This window comes from Cardiocondyla obscurior, linkage group LG03 (assembly GCF_019399895.1).
Source record: "Cardiocondyla obscurior isolate alpha-2009 linkage group LG03, Cobs3.1, whole genome shotgun sequence".
NCBI lineage: Eukaryota > Metazoa > Arthropoda > Insecta > Hymenoptera > Formicidae > Cardiocondyla > Cardiocondyla obscurior.
The window spans coordinates 9,101,007-9,125,086 of NC_091866.1; the positions used below are offsets into that span (position 1 = coordinate 9,101,007).

General features: G+C 38.4%; 2 protein-coding genes across 2 annotated transcripts; both read left to right on the plus strand.

The window, feature by feature from the left end:
- The first annotated feature begins 6,549 nt into the window (after positions 1-6,549).
- On the plus strand, positions 6,550-10,097 carry LOC139113584 (uncharacterized). The gene is made up of 3 exons (XM_070674815.1): positions 6,550-8,158; positions 8,666-8,947; positions 9,502-10,097. The coding sequence occupies exons 1-3, from the start codon at positions 7,519-7,521 to the stop codon at positions 9,957-9,959; spliced, it is 1,380 nt and encodes a 459-aa protein (XP_070530916.1). The 5' UTR covers positions 6,550-7,518; the 3' UTR covers positions 9,960-10,097.
- A 191-nt stretch (positions 10,098-10,288) lies between these two features.
- LOC139113582 (fatty acyl-CoA reductase 1) lies at positions 10,289-23,813 on the plus strand. The gene is made up of 4 exons (XM_070674814.1): positions 10,289-14,602; positions 16,402-16,875; positions 19,666-19,893; positions 21,937-23,813. The coding sequence occupies exons 1-4, from the start codon at positions 14,418-14,420 to the stop codon at positions 22,253-22,255; spliced, it is 1,206 nt and encodes a 401-aa protein (XP_070530915.1). The 5' UTR covers positions 10,289-14,417; the 3' UTR covers positions 22,256-23,813.
- The last annotated feature ends 267 nt before the right edge of the window (positions 23,814-24,080 follow it).

A 24,080-nucleotide genomic window follows, 5' to 3' on the forward strand; every position in this document is an offset into this window, starting at 1 on the left:
AATCACGCGATGGTGAAAACGATGCTCGTAATATGTGATTTAACGAAACGATAAAAGATGACCGACGCGATTGAAATTTATGTAAATTTATAAGCGCTACGATGTTTACATAATTCAATTACGTGCTGCAAGTATTGAAAAATTTATAAAAACTGAACGTACTGATTTTGTGCAAATTGCACTAACGTCCTGTGCTTCACCCACGAATTCGAGGCGGTTAAATCGAGCTTTTGTAAGCATATTGCAATTACGATACGCTACGGACTGTATTAATGCTATAACGCTAGCAGTGGAGGAGTAATTTCCGATAATTAAAGTCGCCGATTCTATTTGCTGGCCGCATTATTAGCGATTCATTCAGTTTCTAATAACTTACTCGAAGACGCTTTAAATCGTTAAACGAATGTTCAGCGTCTATCTAAATCGAAATTAAAACCGTCACGATAATTTTACTCAGATACAAATTGTATAAGGAACTGCGCTGCGGTTGTAAACAGATATCGATTAAATAGGTATCATGATAAAATTTTATTACGGTAATTACAATTATTAGGATCTTCCTCACGGGCGGTTAAACAATAAGCAATTCGGAGAGTAGAGAGAGAGAGAGAGAGAGGCTATGCGTTAGTGGAGCGTGTGACGGGCTATAAGGTACCGCAATACTCATGATCTCAGCATGAGTATCTAAACGTGGTTAGGCCGACGAATACATTTGTCCGGCTGATTGGCAGGTTGTAATTGCGGCTGAGGCCAATGAGCACACGTGGTCGGTATTGCAAACCTAACCCCGTCGTATATGCGTCTATTGCCCTTACAGGTGAGCGTTTCACATGCGCGAGGCTAATAAAGCCCTTGCAGCAGTCGGGCTTAATCCTTTTTGCGCGCACAGCTTGCAACGTGCCCGGCATTAAGAGCTCGTCGTACCGCATATGCGAAAACTTCGTTACGTAATCGCAATATCAAACGCGTAAACCTATGACTTTTTTTTTTTTAAGTGACGGGGCTATTGCCCATTGCCCGATATCGCGAAACGCTGTTGCGCTTTAAAAATATCAATCGCACGTGAAGCCTCCGAAAATAAAGAGCGCGAGATTCGCGCGCACGTGCTTCTCTCGCGTTAAAACCACCACGGGATAAATAAAGCATCCGCGAACGTGTGGAACGATAGGTACATTCAACAAATATGCGTTCTTTTTTCCTTTTTTTTTTCCGAGTAACTTTCACGGTATATTTAAACGCCGTATTCAATGTTAGCGCGCTGAAAACATTATCCATCTATCGTTAGAAAGACGCCGTTGGTCATTCCCGTGCAAGCGATAGTCTGGCTTTTCTCTTTAACGCTCGGAGGCGTTCATTCGCCAAGAGTCCGGAGAGTGTCTACCTCGTCTTTCCGCGTGTCCCCCCACGACCGGCTCATTTATCAACCCGGCTTCCATTAATATCCGACAAAATAGCACGGCTACGCGACATCCCATAGAAGTCATGAACGTCCGTACGGGGCGAAGATAAAGAATTCCATGCGCGGCGGCGCACGTGCGCATAGACCGATGGATGCTCGCGGGTTTCGCGCTCGTACATACATATATCCCGCGAACGCAGCGATGTGCCGGATACTCGCGACGTGATTTCCATCAGAAGATTCGACCCCGCCTTTGTAGCACGCATTAATCGTATTTTATCGAGCTGACGCAATTACTCTTGGGCGTCGTGACACTCGTGCGAAAACGAGTCGACAGCCACATTTCGATGCCCCGAACATTTTCTAGGAGCAGCGAGGGCGTTGTAAATATTATAATTAATATTCAAGCGAAAATACTTAACTTAATGTTATGATTTATTGCGCGACATTACGCTTCGTGATGAAAGATAAATAATTACGTATTAACGAGCACACCTGAGAGTGGTTTTCATACATCATTGAAAATAATTACGTGAAATAAATGTTTATGGTAATTAAAACTCGTGAAAGAATTGCCGCAACGACGAAGGCCTTGTCCACGAATAATTCTACAACTCGCAAAAATTATTTCTGCCTAATTAATAAATTTCTGCCGCAAAAACCTTTTCTGCCTCCGGGCCCATCGGCCGCGCTTCCTTCACCACCGCGGGCCGTGCAACGCAATGGCTGTCGGCTGATGTGAACACACGCACGTGCTCACAGCTGACGACAGCGACCGGAGAACTCGACACTCGGCAGTCGAGCGCGCGTTAGCATAAGATAGCATAAGTTAGTACGCGCAGTAGGCTAATATACGGCGAAAAAATACGCGGTAACAACTAGATACAAGTTAGATAGTTAATAAATAATAAATACTTCTCTAAAAATTATGTATAGTGCCAAGCTAGTCATTAAAGAATATATCTAATTTTCGCGATTTAATCATTAGCTGGAAAATCAGAATAGCTAGATGAATTTCCACTCGGATATATATGTATATATATGACTTTACGAGATTATAGCGGAAAATTTATTTTTAATAACGAACTAAGTCCTAATTTTTTAAGATTATTTCTCGTGGGTAAGATCAATAAAGTATAATTTGAGACGCTTCTGTTATGTGAAATGGTATAAAATATTTATGAAAATAACAGCGATTACACTAAACTGTTCCCAGGGCCATCGTCAGCTCAGCGACATCGTCAAGCGGTCTTAAAAGTACGTGAACGTGATGCTGGTACATAACGCCGAGGTCCTGTTCGTGAAACGATAAGTGCGACGCGAATGCATGGCCCAAGGATTGTTCGACGAGCGATAACTTTTCCCGATAATGGCTTCGATCGTCGTCGTTCTACTTCTACCTACCGTTCAATCGCGGCGATGCGCTTGGGTGGCAGTCTGCGGATATTCGATCACGCTAATGCCCGACTACCGCGAGTTTCCCTCACTTAGGGAAGAGAAGTAAATAAGATCGCGCGTGAGACGAGACGGTGCGAGGCGCGCAATGGGAACGCGTCTAGCAATTGACTTCCAAATTAGACGACGCCTCACAACACCCATCGATATTCGAAAGCAATTAAACTTTCCGCGGATTCCGCCCCTCTCTTTCCTTTTTTTTTTTTTTTTTTTACCCGACCGTTCGCCCTTATTCTTCGTCGTCCGTCCTTTAGTCATGCTTCAAGTTCCCTCCCTTTGCGAGAATGTCAGCCATTCTTTGAGAGGAAGATCTCGTTTAACCCAGAATCTCCTTGGGTACTTAATTTTACCCACTTTCGCGTGAAAGTAGAGGAGCGTAGCCGATAAGCCAGGTTTCGCGTAATCACTTCATTCTCTCTTACGGATTTTTTGAGCCAGAAGGATTTTCAAAATGTCCATACGCGAACGTCGATGCCGGGCCTAAATAGCCTTTTATATATTTTTCAAGCACCCTCTTACGCGAAACTAAAATCTAATATCGTTATATTATGCTATTAATGTTCTTCAAAGTAATTCGGCAGCTTTACCTCGTCATTACGATTACATCGTAATAATTATTAATATTAGAAATCTCTCAAACGCCTCGTTATTCATTTATACTGCAGGAAATTTTCTTCGCGCGAAAGGTGATAGGCACAAAAAAAAATTCCATTAATAATGATTTTTTTGCTAGGCGACAATAACCAATAGCAAACATCGAAGATATACGATAACAATAAGGAACGTTCAGCTTCATTAAGCGGTCGGATAGGTAAACGAGAAGTTAATTAACGTTGTATTATCTAGTGAAGTTTAGGAAGCTCGTGGTTTCGTTCTCCAATATCTAACATTAAGTAAAGTCTACAAACTTCCACGCGAATAGGTGCAGGAAGAAATTACAAATGGCAGTAAGCGAGACAAGTATCACCTTCATCGCTGATAATTGTACTATTAATCAATGTATCCAGTGTAGTCGATCTTAACGGGAAACTGCTACGTACTGTCACGTAATCGCAGACCGCATGAGAGAAAGAGAGAGAGAGAGAATGAATAAACATCACACGATATTCTCGAGAAACGAGGCTGTATCGAAACCATGTTGAACTCTCTATAGTCGCGAACAGTCATCTTGGATATAATTTAGTACATATAATATCCCGAATATCGCACGCTTTCTCTTGATCAGAGTTTGGAAATAAGGTTAAGAGAAATCTGTTGTTAACGACACGGCATTCGATCATTTTCGTATTCAACAAGAAAAGAAAATTATTCACAATATAATAGAAAATCGACTTTTTAAATTTATAAAAAAAAAATTTTTTAATCAAGGACTGAACAATATTCAAATTTTAATATAATGCAATTAAGTTTTAAATTGAGATAGTATATTTATATGAAATAAAATACTGATTAATCGTATATCGCGTGCATGCATCGCTTTACTGCACTTCGCTTATTTATATTGTAATATTTTATACCGCGTTATTCCTTATGGCCCAATTATATGCATCCTTAAAACTTCTGACATAAATGTTTGACCATTAAAGCAAATGCGTTTACTCGCGTTCTTTACTTCTGTTCTATAAGATTACTAAGAGAATATTGGCGAAAATAAATAAAGCTCAAGAAAATGTAATTTTCAAATAAGTTTTTTTAACAAACTTCGTGTAATATCAGTAAAACATGTTGCATTATTATATAAATCTTATTAAAAATATTCGTTTTAAAAGTCATTCGTAATAAAGACGGATTTCAAGCTTTAATAAATGATATAAAAAATCGAATTTCTATTATCCATAGAGACGTACGAAAGTCTTTCGGAATATTTCGCGGTAAACAAGGATACGTAATCTCAAGTATGTGCGCGACAAACGAGCTTCTCCATTATGGTTTATCGTTTCACAGATCGAAACAGTGCAGTACAATTTCCCGATTGATCGATACCGCAACGAGTTAGATTCGCGAACGTGTATTTTTCTACTTCTACAGCGGCACAGAGCAAATGTTGACTCGCCTATGTTTTAAGCTTACGTTTTTCCCGCATACTCCTTGCGTAGTCTCAATCGAGCAGAGTATTGATATTGTTAAAACACTTTAAACGTAAAGAAAAGTTACACCATCGTTGCTACGCTATCATGATTTACGATATTTTTAATTTTTCTGACATTTTTATTATTAATTGATTTTTGCACGTTCAAAAATACATGGAAAATTAATTTATCAATCGGCAAAAATTTTCATATATTTATTATATTAATTATTATAATAAATCAATACTGATTGTTGTATTAATTAATAAATTATAAGTTTAATTATTGATTTCATATCAGTGAAAAGTATTTTGCATAAAAAATGTAATGTTTTTGAGTGTCTTTGCAAAGTTCCGCTCACTTATGATCCGTAAAGAAAAGAAGGATTATTGAAAGAAGTATATTACAGTCGATGTTTCTTTGAGACCTCAAGAGCTTCTGATTTCAATTAAATTCATCTTTTCAGATCGTGTTTTCAATTTTAGCGTGCACACAACAGGTTTCGTTACGGTAGATGAAATCGCATCGCTCCATTATGGTTTATCATTTCAGTATACTGACGGAATTGTAGTTTCGGTACGATATTGGTCGCGAGCTATATACATCAATAGCGCTAGGCCATTGTTGCATCGAATCGTACACGTTGGATTTTACCATTTGCCCGAATGCTGAATACAGATATGATCCACTTGATTTTTTCCAATTCCTCCTACTCGCGCCGTTGCATGTTCCGTTTGAAATACACGTACGTCCGAAGCGCATAGCGAATTTTAACTGCTCTTCCGACGAGCACTCCACAGAACATGACACAATCACAATTATGATTATAGAAAAATATACGATATTCGCGATTTATATTTTAACGGCGGATTAGGAAAATAAAGTCTGCAAAATCGATTTGTAGAATAAACCACGAGATTGTTCCTAAAGTTCGCATTATCCTTCTAATAATGACGGGAAACGCTTTCGCGAATTATCAAAGCTTCCTAAGTTCCTTCCACGCCCTGATAATAATCGGAGCCCAAACAGATCACAATCAAGAAGCCGAATAGTGATTCGCCAACTAGTTCCGCAGCGAGCCTGACCGAGGAATTAATAAGCACCATTGCGATGCCTACGAACCTTTTTGCTCGCCATTATCCAAGATAAACGATAGCCTCTCGACGCGATGGGCCACTTGGCGAATAAGGGGAGGGAAAACTTTCGAATCGCTCTTGCGCCGGATGAAATAATTCTGCGGAGGCGGACGCTTCTTGCTCGCTCGACGGGCCCGTGCGCGTATTTCGCCGTTTTCTCAGATCACCGAGCAAATGTTGACCTAGTTTCGCCGTCGGATTGGACGTTACTCTGTCTTTCGAAAGTGCTGACTGGAATACGCGATGAGCGAGAAGTTGGAAGCGGCGGCTCCTCTTTCTTCGGGCAGAAACTCTCGCGATCGCTGGACCAGGTCCGAATTTCGACAAGAGATATCCGATTGCGGCTGTTCACGCGGGTTCATGTATTTACGAACGGGCAAGCTTCATTGAGAGATAAAGCTCAACACCGCGGCACTAAAATCTACCTTCACCGGGCGCACAAATTTATTTGAACGTGAAATGTAATTTATCATAATTAAGTTTTTTTTAACTGCGCTTAATAAAAAAATATTTTAATCAAGATTTTAATTTTAATTTATAAATAAAAAATTGAAGAATTTCTAATGCGTAATCTATTATGTACAAAGCGATATAATTTTCTGATTAACTTTATTTAAATAATTTGTATCAGCGCTCTCCGTGTGTGCCGTGAATGCACTTTACGAAATAAAATCGATAGTACTCTTAAAAGGTTAAAGTAGTCGCTTTTCAGGGAACCGGTTAAGTTGATTCATCCCGTTTCGCGAAAGTGCTTCTTATTACGGGTCGCTGTACGAAGTTTCTGTAAACCCGCGCTAAGACACAAATGGGGAAGATCGCCTTCAACGGAAGTCACCCGGCCGAATAAAGCTGCGACTCTGAATGAGGTATAACAGGGTACTTATCCTCTCTAGTGAGATGCTCGCTAGTGATGGTAAACCGTAAGTCGGCGGGAGATGAATAACGCTCGAGCACAGTGGCTTAATATAACTTTTTTCCCGTGCACCCTGTACTTTTTTCTCGCGATTCCACTTCTTCTCATTTCGCCTTTTCAGCGTCGCGAGCAAGGACACGGATAGGCGGCGGCGCCTTTCTCGCAATTCGAGTAATTTGAACGCGCATCTGCGCGCCAGGTATAATAGAATGCATCGCGCTTCCCGAGCTCGTTCGATACTTCGTGCAACGCGACTAGAAAAGAAAATGTCAATTCACCCGAGACACATTTACTCGCGAGGAGGAAAAAATATATTTATTTCAAATCTACTGCAAATCTACTGAGACGTTTCTATTCTTTTTTAAAATTCTTAAGATAAAAATCTCGGAGAAAATAAAAATAATTGAATTCGAGAAGAAAAGCTGTGTAATAAAATATAAAATAAATATTGAATTATTCTCAATAAAATTTCATGTAGACTGTTACTGAACAAAATAAAATAAAAAAAAAAAAAAAACAATCTTTTCGCAAGAAGCAATATTCAAGATGAAGTTTAAATGTAAATTATGTCTAATTTATAGTTTTCTCATATTCCGTATTCCATTAATAACGAGCGTTACAACGCCATTGCCACCGACGATTGAATCTACCATCGAATTTACTGTCACCGACTCGGGAACGACGGAGGAAGGGGACAAGGTGGAAATGCCAAGGGTACCGCTGACCGAGCAGGTTATGGACCACAACATACGGATGAGTGACGTGCCTGACGTAGACCCGGAGGCGACGAACGTGCCGGATTCTAGCTTGGATCGCAATCGAGTGCTCCGCGACGTAGCGTATTTCATTCGCGCCCACAAATTCCACGATTATGATCGTCGATATTACAAAAGCGCCGAGGAGGCCACGTGTAGACTGTACGAAGAGTTCCCGAAACCCGGTCTGCGATCCCTGCATTGGGAGGTTCGTAAGCACTGCGAGGCGAGTTTCATCGAGTGTCTCAAGTATCTCGAAAGGATCGTTAGGCTTACGGCCCTCAGGCGCGAGGACGACACCGTCACGATCGTGAGGGAACAGAAGTGGAGCACGGCGAACAATACGGAGCAGATCTTGGCCGCTCAAAGAGACTGCCAGATAGCCCAAAGGCGGGACAATCTCGTCGCAGCTCCGTTTCAGGGTCCAATCGGCAAGTTCATTGATTCGTCGCAAACGTACCTAATCACTCCGGGACATTAAGCTCGATTTGCACATGCTAATAGCTAAACCCGTTTTCCGATCGAATAACCAAACTAAGTGAATGACTCTTGATCGTATCATTTGCAATTATTCTGTCAAAATTAAATTTAAATGGCAAACGTATGTAATCTGATGTTAATCGGTACGAGTTGAAAATAATTAAAACGTAGATCTCGAATAAATTTACTTTCATCCGGTATTAACATACTTTTATTTTTTTTTAACTAATTACTAATATTATTATTGTATATTACAACTGTTTTAATAACTGTTTAAGATGCTAACGAAATTAAAAGCGCTCTTCAATAATTATAAATAATTTCAGCGAAGTGGTCTTCGAACTGCGACGCATAAAAAACGAATCGTTCAATTCTGACGTAAATCGATGAATTAATGGAAATAACAGATAATCCCTGATATTATTTCAGTTGTAAAGATCGCTGAATACTATTTTCAGAACGTTTCCAATGGCGCACGACCGTCAGCTATTACATGTGCTGGTACACGATGCTCGGCGCCCCGGAGTTAGCTACCTTCGGCGAGCCCTGCGACAATCACGCCAACTGCCTTGATGAATACGGTGTTCATAACAAGGATCCTCGAGCGGACGACACGAAACCGTACGCCTGCGCCCTGTACAGTTTCTGCCCGGACCATTGTTGTCCCATGAAGCACATCCGGTACATGAAAGACTGTTATCAGTCACAGAACAACCCTTGCTACGCTGAGAATCAACCAGGTGAACTGGACACTCGATACAGATATCTACATCGCGCTTAACGCTCATTAACGCTATCTAACATAATAATTGAACTGATTCTACATAAACCGCGACGTCGACAAAAAAGATAGAAAAAAAAAAAACTACCGCAGTTTATTATTTATAATTCATAATCATTATTCATAATCGATAATACGTACTAAAAAGTAATATAAAGTCTTCAAGATTGTTTTAATATTATTTATATCCCGTCAATTTTTATAAGAAATATATAATTAAATTGAGTAGTTTTTGCGAAAAATGGTTATCTTTTAACCTCGTGACTTGCTAGGTATCGCGAGCAATTAAAATTTACGTAAATAAATCAGACTCGTATTATCGCGAGCACCGAAGGCGTGTAACTCCGCGGACAAGCTTCTCGTTTTGTCTACGACAAACACAACGAGCCAGCACTTTACTACGGCCGTGCTTTGCATGCTCGTTTGCATTCCACGTGCGCCGCGCGCGCAATTAACCACCCTTGAAGTCTTTCCACCCTCAAGCGAACTAACCACCTTTGGTCGTGTTCGTAGCGCATCGAAAATGCACGCTAAACCGAGACGAGAATCGCGACTTCCAGGCGCTCAGAGCAAATCAGATTAACGTTAGCTGCGAATGCCATCGGCGCGGCTACGAGTGGTCCTCCAGATTCGGGCTCTGCGTCGACGTGAACGAATGCGTTCGAGGTACGCACAATTGTTCGCGGCACAATGGCGAGAATTGCCTAAATCTGCCCGGTCATTACGGCTGCATTTGCCGACTTGGTTACGTATACAATTCCGAAACGAGGCAATGCGTTCACAGCCCGGAAATTGATAGAGCATTAAGGATCTGTGCGAAAGAAACGAAAGCCGCGAAAGCGAAAAGTCTATTCGCTGAGATCGCCAAAACTATTACTAGATCTGCCGAAAGTAGATACGCGTGTTACGGTGTCAATCTCCCGTTGATTTTAATTGTATTAACTGTACATTTTTATGTATTTCTTATTTAAAGATTTTTATACTTGTTTCAGAGAATCTTCAACATTCTATAATATGTTATATAATTATAACATTATTTATGTTAATGAATCATTATTCGATTCTTTCATAAAACAAAGAAAACAACGTTTCTTACGTATGCAAGAGTAATTAAATGGCTTATGCGTATAAAAGTAATGATAATATTATAAAAACATAAATAATAATTATTAAAAAAAAAAGAAACGTTTTTTATATATTTAAATATACAAACAAGATAGTATTGTAATTTTGTGATGTAAAATATAATATATAAATGTATGACAATGTAATAATAAATTTAGATATACATTTCAATTGCAATAAATTAATATCTCCCTCATTAGTAATAACAAGTGAATTAACATGTTACTAATTAATAATTACTAATTGTATAGAATAAAAGTTGATTTAATCACTAGACGTTTTATGTGACTTTATTCAAAAAGTTGATTTTATACTAATTAAAAAGTTTGGGGACAAATTAATATGGCGCTGTAACGCTGAAGTAATTTATAGGATAATACATTTTCGTCGATGGAAACTGTTTGCACCAATATTACGATCTTTGTCTTATTTAATGAAATTAGTGCATAAATTGCGAAAAGCTCGCCGACAACATAATTGTAGTTTCTATTACCGGATTAACACGGACGCGATATACAAATGTGAACCGTTTAATAACAGTGCACATGCACCATAATCTATATCAGCACTATAAACTGCGTTATTACCGTTTAGAAATATCCGGCCACTTAGGATGCGCCGCAGCGTAGAAATTTGTACCCGTAACAATTCAAATTTTAATCTTGCCCGCATAATAGCGCGATTTCACGTGTTTCGTACACTATCACGAACGACCCCTCCCTTAACGGTTATTTGTCTGGCTAAAGGAAAAACAATGCTCTCGAGTACGCCCGTATTCTACACTTAGCATAATGCTAAAGTAAACCGAAATAGAGCCGAGCACTCCAAAGGAAACACCCTACGTGAACTTCCGAAGATGTTAAAACTCGGAAACCGCAGTTAATTTTCTTTAACATTAACTCTCTTGATCAATGGCCCGTTGCTTATTAATCTTACCGACAAAGCCTTTTCATTTTCTATTTTTCTCTAAAATTGCACCGCGAGAAAATATTAAGTGGGCAAATAATAATATCAGCAGTTACGCTCGTCAGCGTTATTAAGCACGCATGTATAAATACGACAGGTAACGTTTAACATTTTTTTTCAGAGCGAAGGGATAAAGAGAAGTGCGTGCAAATGGCACGTATACGAGTACGTGATATTGGGAACCTTTCCTCGCGTTTTATCGTACGTACAATTTATGCCACCGTCAAGCTTGACGGGAATAAAACCATTGATTTATTAAGCAATCTCGTGCATTTACGGTAGATTAATTGAACAGTTAAACAAAATATTCTTTGAGCACGCTTTATTATGTCTGCCGCTATGAACAATATAATGTTTACGTTATATGCGTTTAGAACGAACTGAGTGACATATGTTTGTGCACTACTTTATTGTTTCCGTTATTATAAAATTTCACGGCTTGAAAAAAAAAAAAGAAAGAAAGAAAAAAAAACTGTTGACACGAAGAAAAATCTGTACGCATGTAAAATATATGCGCGATACGAGTCCGAGTTGGACGATAAAAAATATAGATGAATCGAATGCGGAGTCTAAGGTCGACGATGCTGTTTTATTCATCGACGCGTTCGAATAGCAGAACTCCCACGTCTCACCACCAAAAGGAGCTCCCCGCGCTCTGTGTAATACATAAATGCATAGAGTACGGCGGTTTTCCTTATTTCTAACGTATATCATTCGTCAAGGCATGATCGCCCAGTAATCGCTTATCTCGATTTATTGGGCAGGAAAGATTGATGACCGCGCGATCTGAAGAGCGTTCTAACGTTCTACATAATTTATTTTTATTTAATTATTTCTTATTTCAAGCTGTGTCAATTTTTACTTTCGCTTTTCCTAAAATGTTTGTTACACGTATCATCATTCTAATTTCGTTAAAGCTGCAGCGTGTATGTAAATATAAATGATATTAAATATGATTAAATATCCGGATTGAATGTAAACTTGGGCGCCTAATGAGTTCGTTAAATCAAAGACTGAATTCAGGTGATTCTTGCTGACTGGATAAGTGAGAGAAATTGAGATATAGCGCGAAATTGAGTAAAAGGAAAGGGAGTTAACGGTGCTCGTGTTACCGAAAGTGTTGTTTTCTTTTTCTTGCCGTTGCATATCCCGTAAGACAGAATAAACGCCGGTATAAAATTAATGCAAACAAACTCTCGTCAGGGCTCACGTAACTCGGCCACTGATTCCAAGAATCGTGATATCGCGAACACTTTCATAAGATCTCAATCCTTATTATGCAATACTGAGCTCAACCGGTTTTATCTTCGCTGCGCTCACGCGACCGGCATTACGACTGTATACCACTTTCTGCCCCACTTTATGCACATAGTTTCCAGTTATTTAAACATAATTACTAATGTAAGTTTCCGTAAGATTGCCGAAATTATCTCAGCCTTGTTGTCTGCGTGTGCGTTATTAAAATGGGAAGGTTCATGATACTTCGAATATTTCATGTGATCCTTTCCTCGTTAAATCAATTAATAATTATGTCAAAATATTTTATCAATATATGCATTGTTAGAATATATTATTATTATGCATACTAATGAGATGTATGATAGAGGAAGAAAAGTCTAGTGCAAATAATATCTATATATTAAACGACCAGCCAAGCTCATCGGAAAAAGTAATTAACGCGCGAAACCGCTTGTACGCGTTTCACGTGCGGTATCATTATACGTATTATCATTATTGACCGGCCTTTATAACGCTCGGCGACGGCCATCGTTGGGAAGCTCGCGGATTTTCATACCCGTGTAAAACCACGGTTTGCTTCAAATTGGCTTGATTTTTTATTCGTAAACAGCGTACCATCGGGCGCGATTTGTCGGGCTTGGGCATTGAAAACAACAGGCGGCGCGCGCGGATGGGTGTGCATGAAACGAAACGTGTACCGAAACAAAAAAATGCACATATTCATACATGGAAATACCGCAGCGGGGAAAAACGATGCTGGGCGCGGGGTGCGGCGTTACAGGGAAATTGCGCGTCGAATTGCCGGAACGCATCTGAATCTGAATATTTTCCGCGCCGTATCTATTTGTGCCAATTGACTATCCTAACATTAATTTCGAGCCTCGAACTGTACAAGCATGGGGAGGAAAAGGGGGCGCATTCTTTCGCTCTCGATACCGTGAGAATAATTTTGATCGAATAGACGTTATCGGTATTATATTGCTAATAGAAGTATATTAATTTTCTTCGCGTGTGAAGCGCACACGCGAGCACAATAGTCATTGTTCGCCAGAAATTAAAATTGTAAGTTAAAATTATGTGCATTTTCATTCATAAATTAAGTCGCTTGCAAATCAAAGGTACGCGAGGTGTTTGATCTAATTGTAAGACCCGACCACAGTGGAACACTTAGTTACGGATTTTATGGTAATGCAAAAGCTCACGTAACCGACAATCTTGGTAAACGTCGCCCTCATTTACATTGAAATACCAATGGCATCGATGAGGCTTCTTGCGATACCAATTCCTTGCCAATTCAATTCCTTTGTCTCGATTAATCAATCAACACTTGCAATAATGAGGGCACGTTTTACCAAAATATACCGATTACGTAGTTCAATTTAATTAGTATACTACGACCGCGTAAATTACTTATCTGAAAAATAATTTTAAACATTTATTTAATTGAAAATTGTCGATCAATTCCTGCAAAAGTTATTGCAAAAAAATAATCACATAAACAAAGTTTAAGAAAACGGCTTTAAACGATTTTTCCGACAAAAAATAATACGCACACGTTAGCTAAAAATGTTCAATCGAAATGACTTACGGTGCGAAAAAAGGTATACTATAAAAGTATCGAATATTTAGAAAGTAGTCCGCACACTTCGGTATAACACAACTTCATTTCAAGGCGTATTGCGCAAAAAGGCTGAATAATTTCGTAAAATCTTAAAGAACTACGTTTCGAAAGACATTCTAAATTTTTATACCCTTCTAAATTTATTAAACATTTCTGTTTTATATTATTCAATTTATATTGTTCAATACGTTGTCAATCAACGCGTTTATTTAATATATAAAACGCTTTAAAGTAAAACGGAAGGTAAAATGTTAATAATAAAATGTTACGTATACCTACCTAATATACAAATGTTTTCCATTTAATTGCAAGTTACGTATAAATGCTATCAATCCTATAATGTGCTCATAATCTCGAAATAATGCCCGTCGTTGCACTCGGCCCGAACGTAGAGGTCTCTCTTTGCCTTTTTCACGAGTAATATTCCATCGGGTACTATCACCAGGTGGGAAACGGTCACCCGGCTCAGTCATCGAGAATGTCTCTACGCGAGTGGTACGCGAACCGCGTGGTGCTCCTCACGGGAGTCACCAGCGAATTGGGACACGTTCTGTTGGAAAAGATCCTGCGGTGCTTACCGGGCGTCAAGGTGTACGTCGTTCTCAGATCCCAAAATGGTCTCAACGGCGAGGAACGGCTGAAGAAGATATTCGCGTCGCCTGGGTAGGAACGGTATCCTCCTCGCCTTCACCGTGTGCCCGTAAATCGCGTCGGTCGTTCGATATCGCCTTTGAGCGTTAAATTGTGATCGCGATTCCGGTCGGCAGCCGCGTGCGCGAAAATTTATTCCGGGGGACATCGGACTGTAAACGTACACGTCTCCTCTCGCGTCCGGATGATTTTTCGCGTGAATTTCGGGAGCGGCTTACGTCGGGAATCAATTACGAAATTGGATTTGAAATTTTCGCGAATATATCGCAAGTACGAAATAAACGGCGCATTCCAAAAATGTTATTCCTCCGAAATAAAATTGTTATTTTTTATTACTCTTTTATGAATGATAAAAAAAAATTTTTATCCCCGTGTGACGTAGAAAATTTTTTTCCCCTCGATGTATTAATAATAAAAATTTATTCGATATAAATTCAATTCTATATTGCTATTACGCGATATAACATTGTTCATAAAATTTTATTTTTTTGTTGTTTTTTTTATCCAACACATACGAAAATTGATGACGGTCAAAAGCGAAGCAATTTTAAACTTTCTGATTTAATTTTTATAACTTGTTGAATCCTTTCTTAAAATTCATACAATTTCGTAATTGCGACAATTGTGAAATCCGCCGCGAACAACGCCGATTGAAATAATAGCGGCATTCGATACGCCTGCGATCATCTTACAATTGCCCGCCCGAAATCGTACCGTAACAACAAGGGAATTCAGAGCGAGAAAGCGAAATACGATCGAACGCGTTTAGACAGACGCGCGTACGCGATCGTGCCGTCAGACCACGTGCTCGTGTCATTGTAACGATCCGACTCGTAAAGATGCTCGCCAAGTAAAATTCAACGCCGCTGCATCGCGCGGTGGTCTTTTCCTCTCTTGAGGGGAGGGAAGCGCGGCTAAAACTCGTAGAGAGAGATTTATTTTCATTAGCACACGCCTCCGTGCCCCCTTTAGAAAGATTATGAAGTATACGCGGCCCGCGGTGCTTTTTCTTCCTTTCTCTCCCTCTCGTTTCTCGCCCCTCAGAAAATCCGCGACCGCGCGGAAAATTCGTCCGCGCATTTTGAATTTCGCGAAATTAAAATCCGCGAAAGGATTGTCTTCCCCCGGGAAATCGTAGTTACCGTCGGATCGCTGCGTTTTTCCGCTTGAAAAAGAGGATCGGCCAGCGCGTAAATGAGAAAATGCAAATGGACGAGAGGCTCGAGCGTTCAAAGTGCAACCGCTTCAACGCTATTACGTTCGGCGAAATCGCTCTCGGCTGCGGCGGCTTGTCGGATTTTCCTCGCCCTATTTGCGACTTCTCTTAAATTGTTCCGCTTATAATAGTTATGGTGTTAATTGTATAAATCTCTAGACACGACTCAAAAAATATTTAAAAAATTTGCATCTAGTCTATATATATCTTTGTATATACACTTACATAAATCTTGGCGTTACAAAAAAACTTTAAAAAAAAATGCAAATTAATTTCCAATTTATATGATAATTATTAAGCTGCCTTCATAAAAAAAAAAACAATTTATATTATTTAGTTTAAACACGCTCTTTAAAAGTTTTTCTCTCGCTGGTTTCGTATCTTAATTTATAATATTACGGGCGGATGTTTTTGGCTCTCCGGTGAGAGGTAAATTTTTAACTATTTGAATCTGTATTTAGTGATTGCCTGGCATTTTTAATAGTGTCCGTTTCGTATAATCTTTTCGTGCCGCGGCGCATCTCCATTTTGATGAAACCTTCTGGCATAAATTCCAAAGCCGATTTGCGTCACCAACGTTATTATCGCCCGGCAGGTATGAGCGACTGAGGCAGGAGATGCCAGACGCGATCTCACGTGTGAAAACGTTCGAGGGAAATCTGCTTTACGAGGATCTTGCTCTGAGCAACGACGACAAAGCCTTGTTGAAAGAGGTCACCGTGGCCTTTCATGCAGCCGGACCGCACGACTTCTTTTTGGAATATTGTCAGGAGCTACCAAAGCTCAAGAGTGCTGCTGTGGCGTCCAGCATTTTCAGGCATCGCGGCAAGATAAAGGAGTGCGTGCAGAATGAAAAAGTTCCGGAGTTACCGATCGCCTTGGTGCGTTTTCCTTGCATCGGCCCGGCTCACAGAGAACCTATGCCCGGTTTCGTCGAGACTCTCAAAGGACCTACTGCTCTTATGATCGGCGCGGGGCTAGCATTAGGAAATTCGGAACTGCAAGCCGAAGTTACGCCGGTAGACGTGGCAGTGAACACATTGATTGCAGCTGCGTGGGAACTTGGCACGTACGTTAAAAATGCAGATTTTATATTATTTATACCGCGCGTTGTGTTCCTAAAAATTTTATCCGCTAATAAGACTAACGAGGATATTTAATAATCCAGGAGAAAATTAATTCAACAGCTCGAGTTTAAAGTGCTTTTAATTCTTGTTGCTGCGAACTTTTATGGCCACGTTCGCATTAATCAAACTTAACACGCCGTAACTCATCTCATTGTAATAATTACGTTTCTGCACGAAAAGCCATTTATCAATATATCTATACAATATATTTACGTAAAGACTATCAAGCCGCCCTTAAATGTTACGTTTATTTAATGTTTTTAGAGATGTAATTAGAGAGAAAGAGAGAGAGAGAGAGAGAGAGAAAGTCAATCTCGATGTTAAAGGCATTCACGTGTATGTAACGGTGTTATGCAACGTTACGGAACAGCAATAATCAATGCTATCTAATTACGAGACGTAAGCCAGAAAGTAGCGATAACTATCTTCTTTTCTACATAAAATACACATTGTGAAACTTCTTCTTTCAAAGCATGCAACAATTTTTCTTTATTTCAAAAAAGTAATTATTGTTATTACGTTTAATAAACTTCTGATGCTAAAAGAAACTACTCGCTAGTTTTTACAAGTAATATTAAAGTAATATTATGCGTAAATAAAAAACCTATAATGTAAGGAAGTATCATTACAATTACTGTCGATACTACAATCTTGCAGGCCGAAGTCACGCCGATAAAAATAAAAAAAATTTTATATTTACTTTTTTTTTTTTATGAAAAAGATCTCGTTATGTTTCATCTAAGCATGTGGGTTTTTTTTTTAATTACTAGCCTTGAATGAGTTATTCAGATTTAAAATCTAGTTTGACTGCTTCGATGTATTGATGTCCTTCGCCATTCACCTATAAATCTATGCGCAATCATAAGGACAGATTTTTTCTATCACTGTCTTTTATAACGATGTGACTGTCACGATAACGAACAATTTAATCACGACAAAGTTACGAAAGACTAGGCCTTGGCTCGTATTCCCGATAGATGCCCGATATTTGACGAAAACCGTTCGCGATGTAACCTTCCTTTGCGCCAGGCAGCTGTTAGCACGGTAACTTGCACCTTCGCTCGGGGGGTTCTTCTTCGCACTCAATAATACCCTTGAGCGGCTGCCTCTGAATGCGGCCGTAAACTCCTCCACTTCACGCTCTTTTCTCCCGAACTGCTTTTTATTCGGTCGGAAGGGGAAGAGGAAACAACGTGAAAATCCGGAGAAAATTCCGCGTGTATCAATATAATTATTTATCAATCAACAGGTTCGTAAAAAATAATTTACTTGAGTAAAAAAAAAAAAAGGGTAAACTAAAAAGAAAGATAAAACTTTTCTCTTTATCCGTAGCAAGTTTTAACATATCGCAATCGGAATGTGTTGCAGACGCGGCTTATCTAGTTTTCCAATGCGAAGTATTGGATACGAGCAAACACGTTTTGCATGTGCGCGCGGTTTCCGTGGTTGTTACTGTTTACTCGTATTCGACGCTTCCGCTCCAATTGTTTAAAGCAGAATTCGTTCCTTTCGATTTTTATTTGAGATTCACTCCTCAATGCGTTGAAAGCATGATTACACTCTCATCTTGGAGTCGTAATTTCTTTGTTAAAGAACTAACCAATATTTTCGACAACTTTTCTAATACAGGCGTGTGTAATACAGCGGCCGATATTATAAATTTTACTGTATCGACCGAATTAAACTACATTCTCGGATAATTAAAATTTAAAACATTAATTACAATTAATAATATTTGGATTAAAAATATAAAATGTTTTTTTAGCAAATATCTCTTAGTTTTTATTATTCATTGCTTCTGTATCATTCAGTTCGTAAAATATTTATAACGTTATATAAATTTGTACGATTATTTGCTCCAATTTTCGCGGTTAGTTTTACAATCCCTGCTGTTGCTAATATTGGAATTAATTTTAAATATATGAAATTATGACATAGCGTTGTGTTAAAATTGTTAGAGCGAGAGTACCATCCTAAATAATACTGCAGTGAGAATATCAACGCACGTGTCAGATTGTAAGAAAAACAATTTCAATTTTCGATTACTGATACGCTTTCCGAGGAACTTTTGTTTCTATCCGCTTTAAGGTTTTAATTAGACGGTACGCACAATGAAAATCAAGTTGGACCTTTTAAATCGTAAGCTTTATTTAAGTCAGCTAACAACGAACCAATCGAATGAAACTTATAGCTAGGCTTTTCCGGGCTTTTCCTAGAAAACCCGGAGAGCTTACGTTTGATTCTAGTTTCAACCAGAAGCATCTCTTCGCTTCGCTCTGAAGTATTTCCGAACGACTGAACTGCGAATAAGTTGATTGCATTCGCCTTACAAGAAGCAAACTGCGCTATATCTACTTCTTGTGTCTTCTCCTTTCGCTTTTACCGATTATTTTCGTATTTAGAAAAAAAAAAGTAAAAAAAATAAAAATTACTAATTAAAAATTCGACTAATTATTGGTAGTTGCTAAAAATAATTTTACATAATATTTTTGAGAAAGTAGATATAAATTATTGCCTAGATAAACTTTCGAATAATAAATTATCTTTTCTTAATACTCGTGATACTTTCTCTCTCTTTCCCATTCTCTCTTCCTCTCTCTCCATTTAATTATCATAAATATTAAAAAAAAAATTCCTAATAAATAAAATTTAAACTATAACAATATTTAGAACTTAGAATGTCATGAATAAATATGCTTGATTTTGTCACGCACTTTTTTATTTTCATGCAGAAGCAAAACCACGGAGCCAGTAGTCTATAACGCGGCATTACTGGGCTGCACATGGGACGATCTAATTAAAAAGAGTCGACGGGCCAGTCACTCATTTCCCTATCCTACTTTTGGGATCCGCGGAATGATATCATTTCAACCGTTGTACTGGATTTTGATACTGTTCCTCGAATGGCTACCATCCCTGATCAGCGACATCGCCTTTGCGTTATGCGGCAGAAAACAGAGGTACGGACGCAAAATTTATCATAAAATTTCACGAATTATGAATTTATCGTCATAGCTTCATCAACGTCTTCGTTGGCGCGGCTCTTTCGTAGTCTCGCGGAAAATTCAGCTCAGCAATTTTTATCGCCGTCACTAACTTCGGTATAAAAATGATTTAATACTTTTGAAAAGTGTCGAGGTTGTTCTTTTCCGTTAACTTTTAATCGCCATTTCGCAAGTTATTGATATTTTATGTAAATAGAACACGTAAATTGCTAGTGAAGCTATCGCTTGAATAGATGTTACACTTTACTCTTATATTAGGTACTCTTTATATATTAGATACTTGATCGAGAGGTCACGGATAAGCTGCTTGTAGCGGAGTATTGTCTAAGTTTAAAGTTGGTTTCGCAACGCTCTTCTGCAACAGCTGGCAATATTAAATTTGCTCGCGATATTAACTTGTTCAGAGAACGCAACACTATTAAAGGCACTAAGTCATTTTCTAAGAGCGTAACGCTGTACTACTTGATATTACGGTTCAATTTATAACTTATAAATAGCTTATACGTTGCGTTAAAATATGCAGCTTAAAAATTAAAATAGAAATTGTACGTAACTTTCTAACAAAATTGTTAACCCGACAAGTTTCTTTAATGAAATTATTTCCATTTTCGTAAAGTATTACACGAGGTTATTATTTAACGAAATTTAACGATATAAAAGCTATAGGATCTGTAATTTTACAAGAACGATCATAAATACCAAGAAATGCCGGGGGATCCGCCAAGTATTAAACCTCGCTGCTTCTCAAAGATAATCCTTCGTTACAAGCATTAGGAAACGATTAAAGCCGTTCATATATGAAACTTCGAACTTCGCCGATAACTACTTTCGCGAGCAAGTTTCGATGAGGAGACTCGCGCGAAAGTTTGATCGTGATCGTGAACGCTCACGCTCAGCCTCTTCAACTTTCCGCGTCGTGAAAGGCCCTCTCGCAGCAGCGCACTCGGTTAACGCGCCGCAAATCGTAAAAGTAAAAGTTATCTGGAACTGCGATTTAGGCGCGAGTGACGTAAACAGGTTCCGCCGACTTTCGCTTGCACACGAGCGAATACCGAGAAAAGGAAAATTGCGTCTTCAAACGGAAAAACTCGTTTCTCGGGTCGCAGAAGTTGCGCTACCGATGCCTGATTGCTTTGAGAAATGAAGTCTGATGTCGCGTTTGCGGAACTTACGGAAAATCTTGACGAACTGTCCTCGCGTACATTCCTCAGCTGTTAACAAGCGCTCAAGCGTATCGACTTGTAACACGAACTAATTTCGAAAGTCTTATTTAAACAGCGGCTCGATTAACGTTTTTACCAAATAAAAAGTTTTCTCCGATATTAGTCTTTCAAATAAATAATTCATATTGTCTACACATCTTTTAAGCGTATACTAAAAAGGAAAAGTGGTGGAAAAGAAAAATGCCGCTACTATAGGAACTGATTCGCTTCACAGCTCGAGCCGCGAGCGAAAATATTTTTGCTTTCGGCATTCGTTCTGTCAAATACTTTCCTGATTTTTTCGTTTGCTCTCAGACGCGTGCAGAGTAAATCTTGCGCGCTAAGTTAGCTTCGAGCTTTCTTCCTTCTTGAAAGGAAACTCTCCCGTCAAGTTTCCCGCGATTCCTTCGTAATAAGTTGGATTGGAAATTATATAGTTTGCGACGGACGGAGAAAGTTTTTTTATTACCCCGCTCGCACTTAATGGTACTTGGCGATCTTTTTTTCTCGACTGCGATTGAAATGGCTATTTAAAAATCAATCTCGGAAACGTTTCATTCATTCTATCGCTTATACGCGTTCATATACTATATTCGCGGAAAATGTATTTTCGTAAAAAAAAAAAATCTTCCAAAAAAGATTTCTGCAATCAGAATAAAAAAAAAAAAGAGGGAAAAAGATGCGAATAGCCGAAATTGCTAAAAGTTCGAGTGCTAAGACGAGATGGGCATTAATAGTAGGAAGAAGGTAAAAAGAAACGATTGAACCTGAAGGTAAAACCTTTACTGCTTCCTAGGATTCTCGCGGAGTACGACAGAGTTCGTAATGCACTTCAACCTTTGAAGTCAATTTCAACGAGGCCATGGATAGCGGAAAGGAATCGCGTGTACCTGCTGGAGAAACGTCTCACAGCGGAGGAGCAGGATATATTTCCGATCGCCCCGAAGATCGACATCGAGAGTTATGTTCTCTGTGCTGCAGCTTCCACTCGAAAGTACTGCGTGAATGAAGATAATCTCAAAATTATAAGGATGATTTACACGGTTTTCTTATTCGCCCCCGTAATACTTATTGTCGCGTACATCGCATCGCGTACAATATTGTCACTCGCATAAAGCTAGATCAAAATTATTATATACATTTCTTTTACAGAGGTTTCTTTTGCACAAAGTTTTTCTTTTGTGGAGACTCACGAAATACAATATGCTATTCTATCGCGGCATCTATGTTGCGCTGATATTTTTATATAAGCACAAACATAAGTTATTAATAATCACGCATTTATGATGATATTTACACTTTTCGTAAAGCTAAACAAAATGTACATTTCGCAAATTTTAATTTTTATTTCTGACACTTTTGTTACGTAACTTTATGTAATTAGTAAGTACTATATTAAATGAAAATGTTATATTTTATATAGTAATGTATGTTACGCAGGGTATAAAGTTTAATAGCACAAAAAATGTAATTGAAAAGATAAAAACTGACATTGGAATAAATAAAAAATTTATACATTACGCGTGTTAATCGTAATCATTTACAAGTAAACTGTTTAATAAAAACGCGGTTAGTAAAAATAAAAATTAGAACAACAGCGGGAAGCCATTGAATGCAACAAATGAATAAAGAATAAAAGTAAATAAATGACAGATGTTTTAACGAATCTTACGAACGTATGTTCAAAATGTCCAGTATTATTTTTTACACGCGCATGACAGCGACATGTACTGTGCAAATACGCTACAACATGTCCAATGTACGTCATATTTTGTTAAGTGCATCAAAAAATTTAATGTTAAAAAGTATTTTTATTGACGACCAACATTTCAAATTTTTTTTTTCTTTTTTGTATTCAGTGTTTTATCGTCAATGGCCATAAATTTTTAACCGATTTGTTTTGTAAACGATTACGATTAGTATATATAATGCATAAATAATTTTCGTTTGCTCAGAAATCAACTGTTACCTCTTAATTTTCTGTTTCCTTTTACGTTATTATATTAATAATATTAATAACCTATCATTCAATTTAATGTGACTTAGTTTAGAAAAAAATTTTTTTTTTTTTCTTTTTGTGTATAGGAAGTATCTCGACCCATTCACGAGTCGATTCGAGGTATATTCGGTTAGAGTTGTACGTAACGCTTTGCAAATATTCGTGAGAGTTGCACGAGACGCCTGCATGAGAAAATGCCGTTTGGGTGAAAGTTTCTAGACACACGGCAGTATCAACGGGGATATATTTCCGGCACGTTCTTTCTATGCAATATCGCCGTGCTGACTTGCGCTCATTCTACCCATCGAAAGGGATACAAGAAAAACACGGAATATTATTTGCAGATTTTGTATGTTTTCTCTTGAGAATAAGAATGCGCGAAATTCTTACGAAAGCTGTTCGGTGCATGCAGTGTCACGGTATGGGAATCGCCTTATCGAATACAAAGACACAACATGACAATGATACTTTAAATAACGATAGTCCAGAACAGAAGAATCTTTTTTTTTCATTTCCTCCTCACGCATAATTATTATTATTTTGTGATATTTTTTACTAATTTTGGCGACGTAAATGTATATTGTACGTGTAACAAACTGCGATTATTAGATAAATATAAAACTAAAATTGTACAATACATTGTAAATAATAAAAAAGATTTCTTCCTTTTCTTACGACTGGTTTTTTTTTTTTGCCCCCTCCCTCTAATTTTTTTGGGCTAATTTTTTTATCTAAGAAGAATCTGATGTACATTAAAAGCTTCCGCGTAATTTGCTTCAAAGCTTCTAATTATTTTCGAACTCATGCAAATTAAATTCTTTTATTATTCCCGCAGTAATACAATCAAGACAAGTGACGTCTATCTCGCGGTGGGATATTCTCATCGCAACGTAACGTACGTCATCCTATTTTTTTCTCTTCTTCCTTGTCAGCAAAAATTT

Excerpts from the sequence above, each read along its gene's own strand:
- LOC139113584 (XM_070674815.1), top strand. The coding sequence starts at position 7,519 with ATGAAGTTTAAATGTAAATTATGTCTAATTTATAGTTTTCTCATATTC. Across the intron at positions 8,159-8,665 it reads TCCGTTTCAGGGTCCAATCG|AACGTTTCCAATGGCGCACG; the intron begins GCAAGTTCATTG and ends TACTATTTTCAG. Across the intron at positions 8,948-9,501 it reads CTACGCTGAGAATCAACCAG|CGCATCGAAAATGCACGCTA; the intron begins GTGAACTGGACA and ends TCGTGTTCGTAG.
- LOC139113582 (XM_070674814.1), top strand. The coding sequence starts at position 14,418 with ATGTCTCTACGCGAGTGGTACGCGAACCGCGTGGTGCTCCTCACGGGA. Across the intron at positions 14,603-16,401 it reads AAGATATTCGCGTCGCCTGG|GTATGAGCGACTGAGGCAGG; the intron begins GTAGGAACGGTA and ends ATCGCCCGGCAG. Across the intron at positions 16,876-19,665 it reads GCTGCGTGGGAACTTGGCAC|AAGCAAAACCACGGAGCCAG; the intron begins GTACGTTAAAAA and ends ATTTTCATGCAG.